The sequence below is a fragment of the Podarcis erhardii genome (genome assembly GCF_964252035.2).
Source record: "Podarcis erhardii genome assembly, chromosome: 13".
Classification (NCBI taxonomy): Eukaryota; Metazoa; Chordata; class Lepidosauria; order Squamata; family Lacertidae; genus Podarcis; species Podarcis erhardii.
The window spans coordinates 28297956-28318767 of NC_138502.1; the positions used below are offsets into that span (position 1 = coordinate 28297956).

The 20812-nt window shown below is 45.2% G+C and overlaps 1 protein-coding gene across 3 annotated transcripts in view; it reads right to left on the minus strand.

The window, feature by feature from the left end:
* Positions 1-379: 379 nt before the first annotated feature.
* TNS4 (tensin 4) overlaps positions 380-20812 on the minus strand; it is a 30648-nt gene continuing 10215 nt past the window's right edge. For all 3 annotated transcript variants that reach the window (XM_081837847.1, XM_081837845.1, XM_081837846.1), the window contains 11 exons: positions 15756-16167; positions 14703-15118; positions 13503-13589; positions 12035-12142; positions 10363-10455; positions 9596-9673; positions 7939-8010; positions 6758-6926; positions 5630-5698; positions 3824-3850; positions 380-2414 (listed from right to left, as the gene is read on the minus strand). In XM_081837847.1, coding sequence (XP_081693973.1) covers positions 2285-2414; positions 3824-3850; positions 5630-5698; positions 6758-6926; positions 7939-8010; positions 9596-9673; positions 10363-10455; positions 12035-12142; positions 13503-13589; positions 14703-15118; positions 15756-16167 — 1661 coding nt within the window. In that variant the 3' untranslated portion in view covers positions 380-2284. The remainder of the gene's footprint in view (positions 2415-3823; positions 3851-5629; positions 5699-6757; positions 6927-7938; positions 8011-9595; positions 9674-10362; positions 10456-12034; positions 12143-13502; positions 13590-14702; positions 15119-15755; positions 16168-20812) is intronic.

Genomic DNA, 20812 nt, shown 5'->3' on the forward strand with positions numbered 1-20812 from the left:
AGCTGTTTGAAGAATCGCTGTGTTGTCTGATATGTTCACCCACAACTTAACAATAATAAAACTATACAGGATTGCCTTCAGATGGCTTGGGAGTCGGATAACTTCATACCCTTTAACATTTCTCCAATGAAAATAGGAAAAGTGGGACATTCCAGGATCAAATCAGAAACCAGGACAGCTTCTCTAAATCAGGGATGTCCCTGGAAAATAGGGACACTTGGAGGGCCTGCAACAGGTCATTTGCTACATCACTCCATAGTGAATATCTCCCAATAGAGGGACAGTAAGTAGGGCCTCCATTGCAGATCAGAAGGCACAGGCAGGCTGGTACAGGGAGGGGCACTACTCCAGGTATTTGGAGCAAAAGTCATGTAGGGCATTATGTCCAGGACCAGAAGTAAGATTTATTTACTTATTTATAAAAATATTTATATACTGCAGTATCATTAAAAAAATTATAGCTGTTTACAACAATATAAAAACATTAAAACCCCAAAATAACATCATATAAAAGCAAACAAAAAACAACAAGTTAAAAGCAAAAAGAAATTAAAGTCCATTTCGGGTGATGGAATGGAGCTCTCTGGAGCACAGAGCCAGTCCCGGAAGTGTTGCTCCCATACAAACAAGGGTGTGGTGTGGGGGGCAGTGTCCCACGTCTTGAGGATGCAGCAATGCTGGCCTCAGTGTATTCTAGTGTGGAAGAGGCCAGAAGCTCCCCTGCTGTACTGCAGAAGACAACTCCTGGAGAGGGCTGGGCCCCTTCAATTAAAGCAGCACCTTACAATGTGGATGGGGGCCAACCATTAGGATAGAGCTCTACAGGGCTCAGTATTGACTTGTTTCTTGCTGAAGCAACATCACAGCCCTGAATTTCTAGAGCTGCAAATGGTGTGGCGGTGGCACTCACCTGGCCTCCTGATGGCCGAGTTGCTGCTGCTTACTGAGAACGACAAAGGGGTGAGGCAGCAGGAAGGTTGGTGCGGTGCAAGCTTACCAGCAGGAGTGCCAGACGAGCTTCGCCGGTGTGTTTGCACTGCACAAACCTCCCTATTGCCTTACTTCTCCCTGCTCTTTCCTTCCCTGTAAGCATCAGCGGCTCAACGGTTAGGTGAGCACCACTGCCCCACCATACCGCCTGTTACTGCTGCTGGATCTTGGCTTCAAGCTTGATCCTTTTCCTGTTTCGTCTTGCCTCTGTATCCAGTCTCAATCTCACCTTGCACCCAGTCTGAGACCTGCGTTGCCACGGAGCAGGCCATTTTGTAAGCCAAACACAAACATGGAGGCAACCGCTGCAGATCTTTCAGAACTGGGGTGACATTAATTAATTGACAATTTTGATCATTTAGCCCACACTTCAGCCGCTCTTGGTTCCAGGACAGATTACAGTAATAAGATTCATATAGAAGTTATTGATATGCCCAGTATATATTTAATAAGAATAATATACAGTATCAAAATAACAACACTATGGCAGCCATGTTTACAGTTAGCCCTCTCAGCTCAACCATCTCTCAAAGGCTGGGTGAAAAAAGGGTATATTTACCCAGCAACAAAAGTTGAATAATGACAGTGTTGTCCCTATAGCGAAGGGAAGTGAGTTCCATAAACAGGGCCTTCTCCGTGGTGGCCTCCTATTTTGTGTCCCTGTATTGTGGGTATCCCCTAACAACGGGGCAACAAGAAGGGCCTCTGCTGCTGATCTCATTACATGAGCAGGCTGGTGCCAAACCACTTAACACTCTGACAGCTGCATTCTGAAGCAATTGCAGCTTCTAAATATTCTTCGTAAAGTATTTACACATTACAATAGTCCAGTCAAGGGACGAACTGAGCATGGATCCCTGTAGTGGTTTTTCTGTTGGCAGACCTATCTCAAAGTCTTGCTATTACCAAGGCAAATCAGTACAACTTTGCATGTTGCAAGACTAGCTTTTTCCCACAGGGTAGAAAAACACCTTTTTTGATCAATTGGCCTAAAGAGTATTCTGGTTGAAATAGGAGCCCAGAAATTACACGGTTGGCCTTCCTGTACAGAGACAATCCAGTCACTGAATCATTCCTGCAAAGACATATGACCTGCTGCTGCTTCCCACTGCCACATTTCTGTTGCAGCCCTCACAACACTCATACAGCCATGGTTTGTCTCCAGAGACTTTTCGAAATGCAACCCAGAGAGCTTTCAAAGACCAATAGCGCACTGTTGCGCTTCTGGGGTAGGGTATAGGGAGTGGTGGGGCAGCATTGCTAGGAAACAGAGGACCCCAGCATTTGGGCAACGTTAAGCAGCAGGTAGAAGTTTCTTGATGAAGTCAACAATATGGGAAGCCGGATGCACTGCGTCATATTCTGCAAAGAGGTGGCAGATATTCTCAGAGTCTGCTGGGCTTTTGGCAATGACACCGAAGATCCTGTGGTGAGAAACAGAGAGGAAACAAATCCCTATGTGATAGGTTTACGCTCATGACAGATGAAGAAATGCTCAGGCATGTAGACTTGAACTTTGGACACACCATGATTCCTTAAACCACAGAGAAACACACCACCTCTGGCTGGGCATATTAAAGCACATTTCCTACCCCTCCCCAATAACCTTGGGAACTGTATTTTACCCCCCGAAAAAACTATAACTCCCAACACCCACAACAAACTGCAGTTCCCAATATTCTTTTTTGTATGGGTGGGGAAGGAAATGTGCTTTAAATGTGTCGCATATGCACAGCCAGAGGTGGTGCGTTACTCTGTGGTTTAAGGAATTTTCCATGTCCTCATTTTGCCGAATATATTCTGCTTCTGGTAGTCATGGGGAAGGGCAAAGAATCACAAAAGGCATTCCCACCCCCCTTTTCTCTTCCACTCCTTTGTTCAAATGGCATCTCGCTTGGAACGCAAGGAGCTGGGAGGAGGCAACGCCCAGGGTGACTCACCTACACTGACTGCCCCATTTCTCTCCCCACACCCACCTCCACTCACCCCTTTAATCACTTTTGTTATATACCGTAATTTGTTTTAGAAAAGTAAGGCTCAGAAGATTAAGGTTCAAATCCAAAATTAATGAAGGGGTATAGAAAGCAAAGGGACACAAGCTGCAATCTTAAGCACATGTCCGCAGGTGAGACCCATTCAGTTCAATTCAATTCACAACGGGACTTGCATTCAAGGAAACAGGGATTCAATATTGTAAACAAATTGGTTCAGGTATCAGGAATGGGGGTGTGTTTGTGACACACTAGCTCCCCCCCCCTTTTTAAAAAAACCCCCAGGATTTTCCCAGAAAGGAAATCCAGATTAAATTGGGGGGGGGGCAGGGATTTACATATTGGCTTGTTGATGCCAATGGCTGCGAAAAAACATGCAGAGAAGCCTCCACTCCCATAATAAACCCCCATTTGGAAGCACCCTCAGCATTTGGGTGCTAGCTTACCATGAGGGTACCTTTTAGTTGAATTTCTGTTGCTGCCTTTTTCTCAACCCTTAGCCTGCAGTCCTATACACACATTTAACTGGGAGCAAGTCCCACTGAATTCAGTAGAACTTCCTTCTGAGCAGGAATGCATGATTGTGCTGCTACTAATATGCTTTATGAGAAAACAGTCGCCCTAACCCAGGCATAGGCAAACTTGGCCCTTCACATGTTTTGGGACTACAACTCCCACCATCCCTAGCTAACAGGACCAGTGGTCAGGGATGATGGGAGTTGTATTCCCAAAACATCTAGATGGCCGAGTTTGCTTATGCCTTCCCTAAGCAATCTCTAATTCCTCATATCATCGTATAGCCTTCATTCCATGAAGCTGCTCATCCCATCCATATAGCTTACCTGGAAATTTTGGAAAATTTCTGCCACCTTTACAAAAAAGAGAGGAAGGGGGAATTAGACTTCATATTCAACAAATCATTTCATTAGCAAGCTTGTTTAATGTAACAGTCTGACTCAATATAAGGCAGCAGATCTTGATGCAGATCTTTGTCCCTGCCCCCCCCTTCCTGATACAGTGGTACCTCGAGTTACAGACGCTTCAGGTTACAGACACTTCAGGTTACAGACTCTGCTAACCCAGAAATAATACCTTGGGTTAAGAACTTTGCTTCAGGGTGAGAACAGCAGCACGAGGCCCCATTAGCTAAAGTGGTACCTCAGGTTAAGTACAGTTTCAGGTTAAGAACGGACCTCCAGAACAAATTAAGTTCTTAACCTGAGGTACCGTTGTACAGATTTTCCTGCAGCTCTTATTCCCTGGCAGGGAGGGGGACGCTATTTGGGGGTTTGTGTCAGATGCCAAAATGTATTGGGCCAGCTCTGATCCACCATACTATAGCAATTAAACTTTGCAAGAAGGTGCTTAAAACACAACATTTGTGCTTCCCCTTTTTGATTCAGCCATTCTTTTTTATGAAGAATCCAGGGTAGGTTGCTGCCAAACCACTGCAACCCAGTGTTTTCCAGATGAAAGCAAAGAATATGGTACGTAGGTTGCTAGGAAATAGTCTGGAACATGGGTGGACAGAAAGTGCATTGGGATCTACTACTAGTAGATAGGCAAGGGTGTCTGGCTCCCAATGGTTTAACAACAGCAAGAACGGCAGCATTAAGATACATGCAACAATTTGATTAACATTTGAATGATGTAAATTGGAAAACTGACTAAAACGGCTACAGTAAAATATGCAGGAATGGTAGGCAAGTAAAATGAACCATGGAAGGAGAAGGAGGGAAGTCATTGGATATATGGTATTACGTAAAATGTTTATTTTGATATGTATAATTAAAAATATTAATAAAAACTATTTTTTTAAAAAAAGCAATAGCCAAAAACAAATTAACTTTGCTCACTTAGTGAAATGAAAAAAGCTAACCGGGGTGGAATCTAGACACATATAAAAACAAACCCGCTGTGAAAACGCTTTTTAAAAAAAGTTTTAAAAATATACATTGAATTTGCCATTAGCGCACCATTGCCATCTAGTGTCACATTTGTATAATGCACTTAAAACTTTATATTTGCAGCTGTATAGCAGAGTCCCAGGAGTGCAGTTTGCTGTGAAAAGGCTGTGAGCCCAGTTCAGTTCTGGTACTGAGAAACAATTCCTTAGGCTAATAAGGCACCAACTCTATGTCTTTTGCAGCTGGCTCTGGCTGGTAGATCTTGCGAAACAAACAGGCTGAGTGGGTCTGACAAGCTTGAAGTCTGCCCACCCTTTTGGGAGTAGCCATAGAGAGCCATTATTATTTCTGAAGGCAGCCCTGTTTAGGGAAGTTTTTTAATGACAGATGTTTCAATGTATTTTTGATCTGTTGCAAGCTGCCCAGAGTGGCTGGGGAAACCCAGCCAGATGGACGGGGTATAAATAATAAATTGTTATTGTTGTTATTGTTATTGTTATTGTTATTGTTATTGTTATTGTTATTGTTATTGTTATTGTTATTGTTATTGTTATTGTTATTGTTATTGTTATTGTTATTCAGCCTCCCATGGCCAACCACATGGAGAGAAAGCACTGGCCCTAAAATAATAGATGCTTGGGAAATAAACTGTGTGGGTGAGGTGGGGAGAAATCAAAATTGCTGCATGTGGCCTCCTGTTAATGCTGGTAGCAATACTGGAGGAGCAGCCTGGTCACTTACTTTCGGTTTTCAGGGTCCATGTCACAAAAGCTGATGGCAGCCAGTGGATAGTGCCGCCGGAAGAAAACCCTGTAGAGAGGAGGGAAAAATCAAGCATGTTTACTTTTTTTTTAAAAAAAGGAAAACACCCAAAACAAAACCAACGAGTTACTTAAGAAGTCAGTTCAAAAATGGCTATCCCTTCTTGTATGTGCACTATTCAGTGCTGTTTCCTTTCTTCTGCACTGACCCCCCCCCTACATTATTTGTCTTGCCCTTAGTGATGAAATTACGTAACTTACAAAATTGATGAAAATTACATTATGGTTGTTGGGTTAAACCACAGAGCCTAGGACTTGCCAATCAGAAGGTCAGCAGTTCGAATCCCCGTGACGTGGTGAGCTCCCGTTGCTCGGTCCCTGCTCCTGCCAACCTAGCAGTTCGAAAGCACGTCAAAGTGCAAGTAGATAAATGGGTACTGCTTCAGCGGAAAGGTAAACGGCATTTCCTTGCGCTGCTCTGGTTCGCCAGAAGTGGCTTAGTCATGCTGGCCACATGACCCAGAAGCTGTACGCCGGCTCCCTCGGCCAATATAGCGAGATGAGTGCCGCAACCCCAGAGTCGGTCACGACTGGACCTAATGATCAGGGGTCCCCTTACCTTTACCTTACATTATGGTTATGCCCCATTCATCTCAATGCAAAGGAAACAGAATGCAAATGTGGGAGGTGGTGTGGTGAGGATGTAATCAATCATGTAACGTTTGTGGACAGAAAGCCACATCTGTCATGGATGCTTTAGTTGAGATTCCTGGAATCTCAGGGTCCCCTCCACCTCTACAATTCCATGATTATGTGGATGACAACAACAGCGGCGAATATTGATCGTATTCACTGGTTTGATTCCCATTTCACACATGGGACAGACCGGCCATTTCCGCTCCTGTCGTTCTCTGATATCCCCCTTGGGTGGATATCCTTGGGTGTTTCCCGGTTCCTGCGCATGTTCCCATTTGCAAATAGACACCAGGAGCACCTCTGCTTTTGTTGCCCTCTTTCCCACCCCCAACAAGTTAACAGAGCAGGCAACTCTGTAATAAAAGTTGCTCTATCCTCCTCTGCCACCTGCTGTCCTATTCGGCTTCCTTACTTCCGCTGGATGTCTGTCAAGGTGATCCCTTGGTCAGTCACTTTGAAGTGCACGATAGTGGGCGTAGGCAGGACCTCCAGTTCGAAAGTGGCAGACACGGCTTTCTGAACTGCTGCTTTGCCAGTGAGCGTCTCCATGGTCAGGGAATGCAGGTACAGGAGATTGCAGACTGTTAAGGCCAGAAGGCCAAGAGAGAGAGAGAGAGAGAGAGAGAGAGAGAAGAAAGGACGATTAATGACCTGTTGTGGCTGCTGACCTCCGGGGGTGGTGTTAATAAATGTAAAAATGAAATTAAACTCTCCCCCCCTACCCAAATCCCTCCAAATGGCTGTGATGGGAAAGGTGTTCGGGTTGCTAGTGTTTCTCACTTTTTTTTTTAAAAAAAAGGCCAGATATGCATTCCTGGAGTTGGACAGTCCGTGTGTGTGTGTGTGGTTAAGGCATGCTGGGGTGAAGAGCTACCATCCGTCCTCTAGCCAGGGCATCAACAAACCCGGGATTGAGGTATCAACACTGGAGGAGAATGGTGGGTGCAGCCTGCCCTGGGTGTCATCCCTGGGGGGTGGGGGTGACATTGCCGCTCCACCCCCCTGGGACGCTTGCCCCGCCCCTGGGTGCACAGCATGCACACCGCTCTGGGTGCCAGAACAGCTAGCTCCTCCTCTGGGTATCAAGTACTCAGTTTGGGGAACACTGCAAAACCTTCCTTTTCAGGCAGGGCTTTGAAAACTAAGGCGCAGACGATGCAGATCACTGGGCTGCTGCTATCACGGCAATTGCGTTCCGTTGTATTTTGATTATTGCTCTTAACCAGATTGTTTCCATTACTTCGTATTTTATATAAAAAAAAGTTTAAATGTTGCAAGCTCCCTTGAATCCTAGTTTGGGAGAAAGGTGGGATATACTGCACATTAAATATATTATTATTATTATTATTATTATTATTATTATTATTATTATTATTACTACTACTACTATTATTATTATTTTGCAGGCTACTAGCTTGGCTAAGTTTACTTATGAGGCTGGTCTGAGTGATGGCAAAATGGGATATCTTCACAGCATGCATGTAGCTGCATGTAGACAGAAGAACAGGTGTGAATTTACAACACTCGGCTCCCATACTCCAAACAACCCCTACAAACTGAACAGATAGGTGTGCATGCTCCCATTTCACTTACCTGCAGCTTTCATTGAAACTGGAAGAGTGGCTTCTGAACCCACAGCAGGATTTTCTCTTCCTCCAAAGAAATCTGAAGTGAGGTTGGAGGTGGGGAAATCAAAGTAGGAAAAAACTAATCAGACAGAGGGCAAAAATGTACCAATTACAATCCGCATTGTTCTAATTTTCAGTTTTGATGCACAGGGGAACCACCACATCAGTCTCTAAAGATGCATACCAAAATCAAAACTAAAGCCGAATCATAAAAACAGGAGTTGCTTCATTCTTCTGCAGGATGAAGCAACCTCTCCCTCTTCACAGTTCTACTAACAGTCACATTTACTAGTGATTCAAATGCCGATTCAGTTGTTACCTAGCTATCCCCCCCCCCAGTGCTTTAGGTGGGCTGTTTGCCTTTTTATTTTTTGAAGGTGGTACTTGTATTTGTGAGAGCTAGAAGATTTTATCATATCACACCTGTCAGGGGCTCAGGAGCAGAGGCACAGGGAAGAGAGGAAATGGAGAGTGAAGGGGAAGAATCTGAGGGCAGCTTAGGAGAAGATGACAGTGGCCCGAGAGATTCCATGAGCCTCTCCAGCGAATCAGAAGATTCACAGAAGGGGGCGCCGGTGGCCAGGGCAAGGGGGGTCCCAAGGGGGACACTCCAGAAGCAAGGGGCCAGCGGGGACTCCCAGAGCAGCAGTTGGAGATCAGGACCAGCTTCCCCACCAGAGCGCAGTGGGGGGGGAAGAGTCCCAGGTGTCGGGGCCAGCGTCTCCCCCAGCAGGGAGAGAAGATGAGTCAGGGCTGACCACGCCTCCATCGGAGAGTCAGGGAACGGAGGGGAGGTCAGGTCCAGCTAGCCTCCCGAAAGAGGGAAGCAGTGACAGAAGCAGTGTCACGGTCAGGAGGAAGGTCACTGGGTGGGCGCGAGTGCCAAGTTCAAATGTACAGGCGTGCGGGACAGCAGAGAACCCGGATTGGGAACCAGGTCCTAAAGCCCGCCGGAGGCAGGGGGAGGAGTCAGGGGACTCAGCGTCAGAAGAGTCCAGAAAGGGGAATGCCCCAGCGGACAGGAGGACCCAGAGGAGGAGAGAGCAGAGGAAGAGGTGGAGCAGGGCTAGAGTCTTAAACTGGTGTCAGAGGGGAGGAGATTCAGACGGAGCTTCGGCGGTCTAGGGTTTAAGACGTAGAGCTGCGCGCCACAGCTTTGAAGTAGAGACTGAACTTCAATAAAGACTTTTGTATATAACAACGACCTGGCGTTGGTCCTCTGTGAGCTGGGACCTTGGGCAGCTCTGACAACACCAATTTTGCGTCAGTTGAATTGGCTTGAATTTCCGGCCTCAGCTTAAAAGACTGTTACAAACCGTTACGTCCCTGAACAATCAGGTTGCTTGATGGACAGCCTATATGAACCTGCCTGAGTCCTAATATTGGCCTCAGAGGCCCTGCTAAGATTAATTAGGCTGGTGGGCACTGAAGACAAGGCCTTTTCAGATGATGGCCCCACATATGTCAAATTCCCTTCTCCAAGAACCTGTGGCCATCCAGCCCCAGCCGGCACGTAAATCAGGAGAGCCTTATCCCTCTCCTATGTGTAGCATGAATACTAGACAGAGCACACTATTCCTTTCAGCGCTTCAGCAATTATTTGCTTCAGTTCCTAAACGTACCTTGGCTGGGGATAACCAGTCTGCAGGGCAATGCTAAAGGCATGATGGTGTGTTGATATACAAACGCCGAGAGACTTCCTGTAACAAAGAGGTAGAGGAAGAGGTTTGTACACGATGTTCTTAAACCTCTGAACCCAAAATCTCTGCCAAAATTCTCATTTCCCCCCTGCATTCTGCCACTGATTAACAGCTGCACCGAATGTGTATCTGAAGAAGTGTGCATGCACACGAAAACTCATACCAATAACAAACTTAGTTGGTCTCTAAGGTGCTACTGGAAGGAATTTTTTTAAATTTTGTTTCAGCTGCACTGAATGTTTGTTAATGAACTAGGGAAATTGTTATAGGGGAGCCAACGAAGAACTAATAGAAAACAGTTTTCAGAGATAACATGTCTTTTTTGGGACATTGTAAGACAAACCAGAGTTTATCATGTCTCATATCCATCCTTGCTCTTCCTAGGGTTGTCCAGAAACAGGTAAATATGAGATCTCGCTGCTGTCCTTGGAAACCAGCCAGCTCATTACTTTGGAGATCCACCCCAAATGTTTAGCAAAAGCCAGAGTGGGAACAAGCAGAATGGCTTCTTTAGTAAGAGTGTTAACATTGGACTGGATGGAACTTTGGTTTGATCTCGTTGGGTTCTTCTTAACAGCAAAATGCAGTAACTTCAGAAACACTCATGTTACACACAGCTTCCTAACAACAAATCCTGAACCAACTGTAGTGACATTTAACAAATAGATGCATCAGGAAGGCTGTCTTACCAAAATAGGGTTCTTCTTCAGCGCCCTTAAGGTGTACTCCTCGGGCAGAAGACTCAATGAGGAAGTGCCTGATGGGATCACTGCCATCTTCCCCTTTGAAGCAAAAACAAATAGTGCTGAAACGAATTTGAAATGCAACTCTTGCACCAGAGACTTTGCAAAAACTGAACTGGCTTCTAAAAATTGGCTCGTGTCTTTGCATCCTCTTCTGCTTTCGCTTTCCACCCCCTTCCCCTTACTCATTTTAGTGCTATTTCACATTTTTTAAAAAAATATATTTACAAATTATAAATCACAAGTAGTGGTTCGTAAATAAACCCATTAGTTTCTGAACACTGTTTTGTGTATTCTTTGTACAGAAAGGTGGTATCATTTAACAAAAAATTAAAACAAACAAACATAGCAAAGCATATTCTGTTCCTAAATTCTTGGCCTTTTGTTCTTTTTTTAATCACCAATGCTATGTCTGGGGTACAACATTAAAACAGCTGGAGAGGGAGAATTTACTATTTGGCTCTCCCACCTCCCAGTTGTTTTACAGACATGGATTTCATTTCATTTTAAACCCAACAATTTATTGTCTCTCGTGAAAGGAGCCGTGTGATCTGCCACCAACTTTAAGAGCTGTTCCTAAAATCTGTTTAAAGAAATGTTATAAAGAAATGATAGAAATAAAGGTTATACCATTTCAAATATATTCTCAATGTAAGCTGTTTAGTTGGAATACTGAATGCAAAACAAGAGTTACATAGGTAACATCCTATGTGCAGAGACACACAGGCAACACCCATATCATACGTTTAAAGCACATGGCTTCCTCCAAAGAATCCAGGTCACACTAGTTTATAACATTTCAAAGAAACTACAACTCCCTGCACCCTTAAAGAACTACAGTTCCCAGGATTCTTCTGAGAAAACCATGTATTTTTAAATGGGTGGTGCAGATGTGACCATAGACAGTAGGCATTGTCACACCCTAAAACCACATCTTTCCAGTTGCAAGAGTGATGTGTGGTTCCAGTTTTATTTTTTTATTATTGTTTTCAAAGTGCACCCCAGCCAGCAGAAGTTTGGGGAAGACACATACAGTCATACCTCGGGTTAAATTTGCTTCAAGTTGAGCGTGTTCAAGTTGCGCTCCGCGGCAACCTGGAAGTAACGGAGCGCGTTACTTCCAGGTTTCGCTGCTTGCACATGCATAGACACTCAAAGTGACGTCATGCGCATGCGCAGAAGGGGCAAAACGCGACGTGCGCGTACGCAGACATGCCGCCGCTAGATACGTTTACCTCTAGATGCGAACGGGGCTCCGGAACGGATCCCGTTTGTATCTAGAGGTACCACTGTATTCAGATCTCCTTTTCTATGTTCCCTGGAAACCTCAGGGCAGTAAACCCTGAGGCAGGTATTAAAACCCTGCAGGGACTTGCAATAGAAGCTCCTGAGCACAGTGGTATGCAGTGAAATTTTTCATAGGGGAACACAGGGCCAGAAGCACCAGCTTGGGTGGTGGCGGCGATGTTGCATACATGAGCATCGTGCCTCCTCCTCCCTAAGCCTGGCAGAAGCTTCTCAGGCTTTGGGAAGAAGGTGCCAGGGGAACAATCCACTGACCCCACACCCCTGCTTGAGCAAGACCAACCCCCTCCCCCCCCAAGGGATGCCTCAGTACCTGTTTTGCCGCCGAAGACTTTCATGGCCAGGCCAAACGAGCCGCGGTAAGATGTGCTGTCCCGCATGATGAAAGTGCCAGGAGGTTCATCAGCAAGCATCTGGACAGCTGTTTAACGGCACACAGTAGGCAAAGCATCGCCATAACCAAAGAAGGGTGTTATTTTATGAAGGCAGGCGGGATGGCAATATCATGATTAATAATAGCAACAACAACAACAACAACAACAACAACAACAACAACAGCAATAATAGTGTGTATGGTGCTTTCTACTGCTCAAAACATTTCACATTTGTGTAAATTCAAGGGACACATTTCTGCAGGCAAAAACACTTTGGATGCACAGCAAGACCAGTGTGGGGCAGTGCGGGGGGAGGGGCTGTGGAGATAGGGTGTGGCCTAGGGAGAATTCTGTGGGCCAGACTGAGAAGCCTGGAGGGCCACTTTGCACTGAAGTTCCCTGCCCTCATTGTAATCCTTGCAAGAACCCTGCGGTTGGACCTCCAGATGTTGTTGGACTCTGGAGGTGGTCTGGGATGATGTGAGTTGCAGTCTAGCAGCATCAGGAGCATAGCTGTCAACCTTTCCTTTTTTGTGGGAAATTCCCTTATTCCAGCGTTGTTTCCCTCTGTTTCCCGCTGCTATCCTGGATTGTTAGATAGCCCATAGACTGTCCCTGGGACAGGTGAGGCTGCTGATCCCTTATTTTCAAATCTGAAAGTTGACAGCTATGATCAGGAGGGCTATAGGTTCCCTATCTCTTGTATATGTGGACTTGCAAGTGTTCTTCTCTCTTCAGTACTTTCAGAATAAGCGAAGGAGGATTCTCCAGCCTGTGCTTACCTCTGATTTGTAAAGCCAGGACAGGGGTTTGCTGGGCAGGGCTGGATTTAAATGAAGAGAGGCCCCAGGCTACTCCACTTGCGAGGCTCCTTCCCACCCCCACCCTCACAACTGGGGGGAGTGCAGGGTGGCGAGGCCTCTTAGATTTAGAGACCCAAGTTGCCCTGTCCTCACATGAAGTCTTGGGTTTGCAATTTTGGGAGAGGGGAGACTGCGGCACTGGGGAGAGGGCAGGCTGGTGAGGCCCCCTAGATTTAGAGGCCCTAGGCTTCAGCCTACTTAGCCTATACATAAATCCGGCACTGTTGCTGGGGAAAGCAGTGCTCAGGAGAGCATCCTTAACCCTCCCCACCCCCACTTTGATTGCCCAGTCGAGTCAGGAAAAGTGACTGGCTGGAGGTTTGCAAAGGAGAAAGCAGTAAGGGTTTAGAAACCCTCTTTCCTATTTGATGTTTCCTCCCCTTAACAAATGCACCCTCTGGCCTCCTGCGATCTTCATTTTGCCCAGGATGACCCTGGGCCCTGCTATATCAGAGGAAGAAAATATGGCTGCGGCTTTGCCCAGTGTTTCTTAAATTCCCTGCTATTCCCTCAACTCCCCCATGAACGCCATGCCTTATTTTACCTTGGTCCCTTGTGATGCTAGGCTTGAACCAATACTTGGAGGTGTCCATCACGAACTTCATCGTTGTCTGGGTTTCTTTTGAATAGCCTGCAAGAGGGAAGAGGATACAGGAAAAGCTGGAGGCAATGTCCAAAAAGCAACTGCAATGATCAGAGAGACTGATCATTGTTCCTTTAAATTTTAGGTTAGGAAAACAGATGACTTAAGTGGGGTCTGAAAGGGACTTATGAAATCATAAAGATCCAGGGAAAGGAGACACATTATTTGAAATGAACCATCCATTGAAATGGCTAGACAACAGATATAAGAGGAAAGTTATCTCTTCACAGAACACAAATTAACCTGTTGAATTCATTGTTGCAGGATGTTAGCCATTGACTGAAGTATACCTGAAAGTAGTTCCCTTAATGCCAGGTGAACGAAAGGAAAATTAAATTCATTTTGGGGTAGATCTTTTAAAGGTATCTAATTCATTTTCACATTCATTCTCTCCCAACCCTCTGCAGTAGGACTGAATACTTAGCTTTCATTTTTTTAATATAAAGAAAGTTAGAAAGCAAAAAGTGGAGGCTATGCTCTAAGGCTTATTAGGCAGATACAGAGGTGCTGCTATTGCTAAGATCTCCAAGTCACTTAATCACTGCTGCTAAGCAATCAGAAGGAAGGAATGTCCAGTATTTCTGGTATTGTCTGTGCTAAAGGGATTTTCCCTCTTCCAACAGGAGTAGCTTGCACCAAATAGTACAGGAAAAAAGCCTGTGATGCATTGTGCCTTTGACATGTGTGTGGCTGGTACAAATTAAACAGGGCAAGCCTTTTCTAGTATGGAAATAAAATTCTGGGGAAAGCTTCACCACCATTCTATCTGTCACGATATCTTTTTACTTGTGCGTGGCCCCCAATTTGCTTTTGGACCCCTTACTTGAGCACAACAGCTTGTAATATTCTGAATGTTGGATTTTATTTTGCTGAAGACAAACTTTTTATAAACTAAAAGGTTCATTTGGATGAACTGGAACTGTTTAGTTAAAGGATGAACTCAAACCGGTTCCTTTTCGATGGGACAAACTTGAATTAGGTTTTTTTTAAATAAACATTCCAAGCACTGATCCTTTCCATGTGTCCCATTTGCAACAAAGTTGTTTTGAAATTAGGGTAAATATATATATAGGTTCTAATCACAGGGGTCGGATGACTTACTGTCCAGAGATGAAGAAGATGAGAGCGAGCTCTCTGAAGATGTTTTGTTGGAACTGCTGGCACCTGAAAATGAGCCAGAACTGGGTGGGACCATCTTCTGTTTGAAAGAACCTGGGTGATTCCTGTAAAGTTTGGAGGACATCTCACTGTCTTCCAGACGGCCGTTGATAAGCACAATGGGCACAGGGGATGGGGAGCTTGTGACGGGTGAAGGAGTGCAGCTATGGGTCTGTCCCTTCTGGAACGGCTGAGATAGGGGAGAATTCCCTTTCTGGGAGCAGCTGACACCAGGATAGTAGGAACCTGAGCTCCAGGAACCAAGGGAAGAACCATTGAGGGATCCAACAGAGGAAGGACTTCCTGTTGACCTGGTCTGAGGAGTGTCGGGCTCATTGTTGGACAGTGACTGGGAGCTGCTGCAAAAGACGAAAGGAAACACAGGAGGAGGCATTAAGGAAGGGGCATAAAACTATTAGCACCAAATCAAGGCCTGCAGGTCTTTCTGGCCTGAAGGGCACTGTCAAGTCAACTGTGCCTGCAGAAAGGAAGGAAAGAATTGGGAGTGTGCTTAGAGCACAATCCTTGGAAACTTAGTAACTTTACACCATGGTAATTGGCAGGTAGTGCAGCCCCACCCACCTGTCACAATGACCTGCGGGGAGGTGGTGAAGCTCAGGATCCAGTCTGTTCAACCAGATCCTGTTTGCTACCCTGTCTTAAAGTATGTGGTGCCTCTTATCTTCCAAACTCAAAAATCGCAAGTAGGCAAGGGATCTTCAACAAAACGTTGCGGTGGGGAGTGCTCCAGTTCAGAATTTCAACCAGTCCCTTTCCCCCCAAGATACTCCATTCAATTCCTAGTCCTCTCCCATAATAGTCAGTTAGCATAAGGGTGCCCAGATGATAGAGCTTCTGTACCTTTAATAGATGTGCATGACAAGCTCCCATCTACTGAAAGCACCTCTTCTACACAACTGCTGTTATAAAGGTACAGAAACCCGAATGAGATAACTTTTAGATCAGGTACAAAGGATTCCCAAGCAACAACTTTACCTTCCAAGAATGTAGCTGGTGTCCGACCCAGGACTTGTCGACAGCAGAGATGCCTCGCTGCACCGCTGCACCAGCCTCCCATGCTGAGACAGCTTCCGTAAGTTCTCCAAGCCTGGGGAGGAAGCCAGGAGGGAGCTTGACCCGTAGCCCTTCTGGTCCTGCTGCGGGATAGAGATGCTTTCGGAGACTCGGATGCAAGCCGGCGACTGCCTCCCTGTGGGATACTGGGGGCCACCAGGATCGTGGCCAACCATGAAGGTCATGTGGCCACTGGAGCGGGTTCCTCCATGGGGGAACAAAGGGCAGTGGTTTGGGGGAGATGTGGAATGTGGAGCGCTGGACGGACTCGCTGAGTTCTGCAGAGACTCCTGGCACTTTGCTCTGGCAGGTGTCATTTCGATGTACTTTATGTCTGGCAGAAAGAAACATCAAAAACCTCAGAAGCAAAAAAGAGCAACAGACAAGATGAAATAGAGCTCAGCAAAGTTTAGTCTCCAACCCTGTTTTGTTTTTGTTTTTAACAATATACCTGTTTCGCTACACTAAGAAGCAATATATATTTTCACATCTATATATATATTTGCATTTTGTTCTGTACTTTTGTAAATTGCCCTGGAAGCACCATGGAAGAGCAGTGTCTGTGTGTGTGTGTGTGTGTGAGAGAGAGAGAGAGAGAGAGAGAGAGAGAGAGAGAGAGAGAGAGAACGAACACATTGTAAAAAGAGCTTCACACTATTTCACACTATTCCTGTATGGCAGGAGGCTGGACTAGATGGGGTCCCCTTGCAACTGAACAATTCTATGATTCAGTAATCCTTGCAGCAAAATCACCACCACCACTGCTCTGTAGAGTGGGGAAAAGCATCCTTCACAAATTTGACTTTCAGCAACTGTGAAATGCTAGAGGGGCAGGACAAGTCTGGCTACTCTCACCCTTAAAGCCAATTCTGAGAGGTAGTTAGATAGATAGATAGATAATTTATTACAGTCAAAGACCAGCTCACATAACATAATAAAAACAGCGTTCATAAAGATAAAATATACAATCAGAGCAGATTGCAGCAATAACTCATGAGTTAAAATTGGCTTTCATCAGTTCATCCTGGCTGGCTCCAGGAAAAGGCACTCGATGAAAACCATTTTCACGAAGAGGAATCTGCAAATGTTAGAATTAACAGTGCTCCCATCTCCCCTTGGTTGCCTGCTGTGTGAGTCACTTCCTCAAGACCTCAAAATTTGGCTGCCCCTCCCCAACCCAATTTGAAGGCTGCTTCTACTCTTAAAAAAATGGACTCTTTTGTTTCTTTCCCCATTGTTCTATTTGATCTTTCATGAAAGTTTTTGTTCCTTTCCTAACAAGAGAGTAGGATGACTTGGGGGCAGAGGACAGAACTTCTGGCAGTTAGATTTGCCTCGGGACAAATCTTGGAGAAACGCCCCAGTTGCAGAAATGCCTCAACCCCTTTCAACCAGCTCAACCCTACAGCATCAAACTGCAAGCAGCTGCGCAGTGACGCTCAAATGTTTATAGCTGCTGATTCTCCAAAGCCGCATTCAAATCATGCCTCTGTCCTTGAACCTGTTTTCAATGCCAGGACCTGGTGTTGGGATACACAAAGTAAGAAAAGCAGCAAAGAGCAAGACTCCGGGCATGTGCAGTGTAATGATGGGAAATGATGGGGTTAAACAGTAAGTGCATTCACTATGTTGGGTTAGAGCTGAAGATTCCACCTTCAGACAGTTCTTGCGGTTACTTTCGTTTTCCTATTCAGTTCTCTCTTGGCTCAATAAGTAAGTCTAGGTTTTGAGGTCTGAAAAAAGACAGGGAACTAAACAAGAATGAGTGGGGTATGGGGCAATCCATCTGGGCTGTCAATAAGAAGCATTAGGCTGACAGGAAATAGGGACAGTGCCTTCTCAGTGATGGCCCCATATTAATGGAATTGCTTACAGCCATTTCACGGGTGACTTTAAAAAGAATTTATCAGCTGGTTTAATTAATTGTTGAGTTTTACTGTCCATTTTAAGGAATGTAATGTGGCTTTTAATAGGCTTTAAATGTTTGCTGTGGAATTATTTTGTACCCTGCTTGTGAAGGCAACGGCCCTGAAATGCGTATATAAATCTTTTAAGCAGCAAACTGAGATCAAAGGTCACTCCTGGCTTAATTCCAGGTACTTTCCCTTTCCAGGTACAACGACCTCCAGGATCTGGAAGGCAAACAGCCCTGCCAAAACACGGGTTCTATAGAGTCATTCCAGTGATGATCATTGAGCCCATTACTTGTTGGCACCTGTATGGGAGGGTGTGGCTGATGCTTTAGTTTTTCTCATAGGTCCTGTCTGTACCTGACTCCAGATGAAAAACATCTGGTGACTCCCCAAGAATACATCAGAGGCAAAACCACACCTCAGTGTTGGCAATGATCTTGAAATATCTTTTTCTGATATTCTCCAGAGGTGGAGAAATCTGTGACCCTCCATATGCTGTTGGCCTTCAACTCCCATCATCCTGACCACAGGCCATTCTGACATAAGTCATTGGAGTCCAATACACCTGGAGGGCTACAGGTTCCCCAACCTTGTTATACACAACTACATACATATACATAAAGGTTTCCTTAAAAAGAAAATAAAATGGGGATCTTTACTATCGCAGCATCAATGAGTTTGTGCAGGATTTGCATAATATTAGTGCCACTTTACCAACCCTGGAGGAATAACCTCGTGCGTGGGGGGTGGGAACAAGTTTGCTTTTATTAACAAGTGTGTGACACATTTGTTCAGTTTGGACATAGAGGAACAAAAACTCCCAGCATTTTTCTTTGCCCAATTCTTCTGGGAAGGCTTCCTATTTCAATCTTTTCTCTCCACTGCAGTTTATCTCTTTCTAGAGATTAGATTGCAATCTGACAACTGTAATCTGCACTGAAGATGTTAATTTTTTCAGTTGTTGTGGAAGTATACAGAAAGAGAAGGAATTGTGTTAAACAGGAGGCAAAGTTCTAACCACTTTGTATAACCACTTTTTGAGTGCTCTAAGTACTTCACATATAGCCACTTGTGTGGAACCTGTAGCCCTCCAGACGTTGCCGAACTCCCATCAGTCCCAGCCTGCAGAATCATATTATTTCATTCAAGTTTGGTCAGTACAATTATCCTCACATGGGCAGAGGTAGGAGGAAGACAGAACCTGACAGAACAGAGCAGTGTTTCCCAAACTTGCGTCTCCAGCTGTTTTTGGACTACAATTCCCATCATCCCTGACCACTGGTCCTGCTGGCTAGGGATGATGGGAGTTGTAGTACAAAAAACAACTGGAGACCCAAGTTTGGGAAACACTGAAATAGAGAGACAAACTACCTATTACTTACAAATCCTCTGTTTTTCCCACCTCAAAAAAAGTTCACAAGCTGCTTTTTCTCCAATAGCAGGGAAGGGGTACCTGCGGTTTTCCATATGCTTGTTGGACTCAATTTCTAATGAGTTCCAGCTAGGATGGCCAATGATCAGGGATGATGGGAGTTGTAGTCTAGCAACATAAGGAGGACCACAGGTTGCCCATTGTTGCCCAACAGGGTTCTAGGTGCGCAATTCCCACTTGTGAATCTCTCCTGATAGCCAATTGCATGCTTTTTCCAAGAGGACAACACAGCAATTTATAACCTGTGCACACCCTTTGTGAAATGATGCGATGTGTCTGTATTTTGTACTCTGAAAGTAGTGCCAAAGTACAAAACCTAGCAGGGTGGTGTGAGTCATGCTGCCTTGTTATGCAATGTGTCTCTGCCTTTCCTTCAGGCTTAGCATGACACGGTCATCATCGATGGGGACCAGAAAGCTCTAATGGGCAATTAGCTGGTTCAAGCACCTAGTGGTAGCATGATAGCCACCTGCCAGAGTGGCAGTCACAGAATCATAGAAGTGTATCATCATCATCATCATCAACTGGCTGGATTTCCCAACTGTGGAGTTGGAAGGGATCCTGAGGGTCATCTAGTCCAACCCCCCACAAAGCCAAAATAAAACTGATAAGTGAACCATATAACAACACATTTAAAAGCCTGCCAGAACAAAAATGTCTTAAACTCCCACCTAAAGGACAACAGAGAAGGAGCAGGTCTAATCTTCTTTGGTACAGAGTCTTACAATTAAGGTGCTACCACTGCAAAGGCCCTGTCTCACATCCCTGCCATAGACACCTGCCTTGACGGCAAAGTGCAGAGTAGGTGCTCCCTTTGAAGATGACTGCAGTTGATGAGCGCGTTCATGCAGGAAGAAGGGGGCCTTCAAATTCTCTGGTCCCAAACCATTTAGGCTGGGCTTTATATGATAAACTATGCAGTGCCCCGTGGCTTCCTGAATTTCCTAAGTGTTGCCAAGTGGGTTCTGGGATATCACCCAGGAAATCTTGTGATGTGGGCTGAGACATCATTGGTTACATTTCCATTTTAGATAAGAATATCTATTGTCTGTGCAAACCTTTCCAGCAACATAGAAAAAAGAAGTGTGTGGGATGGAAAGAAGCAATTTATTCCTAGTTTCCTGACATGCTTGGTTATTGCAGCTCAAAGATAAATCTGTGGGGGAGACAACAGTTAATCTCATGTTGCCCTTGGCAATCATCGCAGGGAACACCCTCTGAGACATCACCACTGAGTTTTTAAAAAATGACTAAGCAGACTTGTCTCAACAGGCTCCTCCCTACCCCCAGCCCATGTCATGGGCAAAACACACAATGCTGCATTTAATTGGCACATCTAATCCAATCAAGAAAAATCAATCAGGTGTGTTAGAGGGAACAATCATATGGAGTTTAGATTGGGGGCGGAGGGGGGAGAAACACCACAAACTAGAACAAGTCAATGGATGCATCATACGCCTAGTGGTCACAAACTGCCAGTGAGGTGGTCAACATCATCTGAACTGAACTTTGACAAAGGTCCCATCTGCACTGCACATTTAAAGCAGCTTCCTACCATTTTAAACAGGCATGGCCTGCCCCAAAGAATCCTGGGAAATGTAGTTTGTTAAGGCCGCTGAGACTTCTCCTCACAG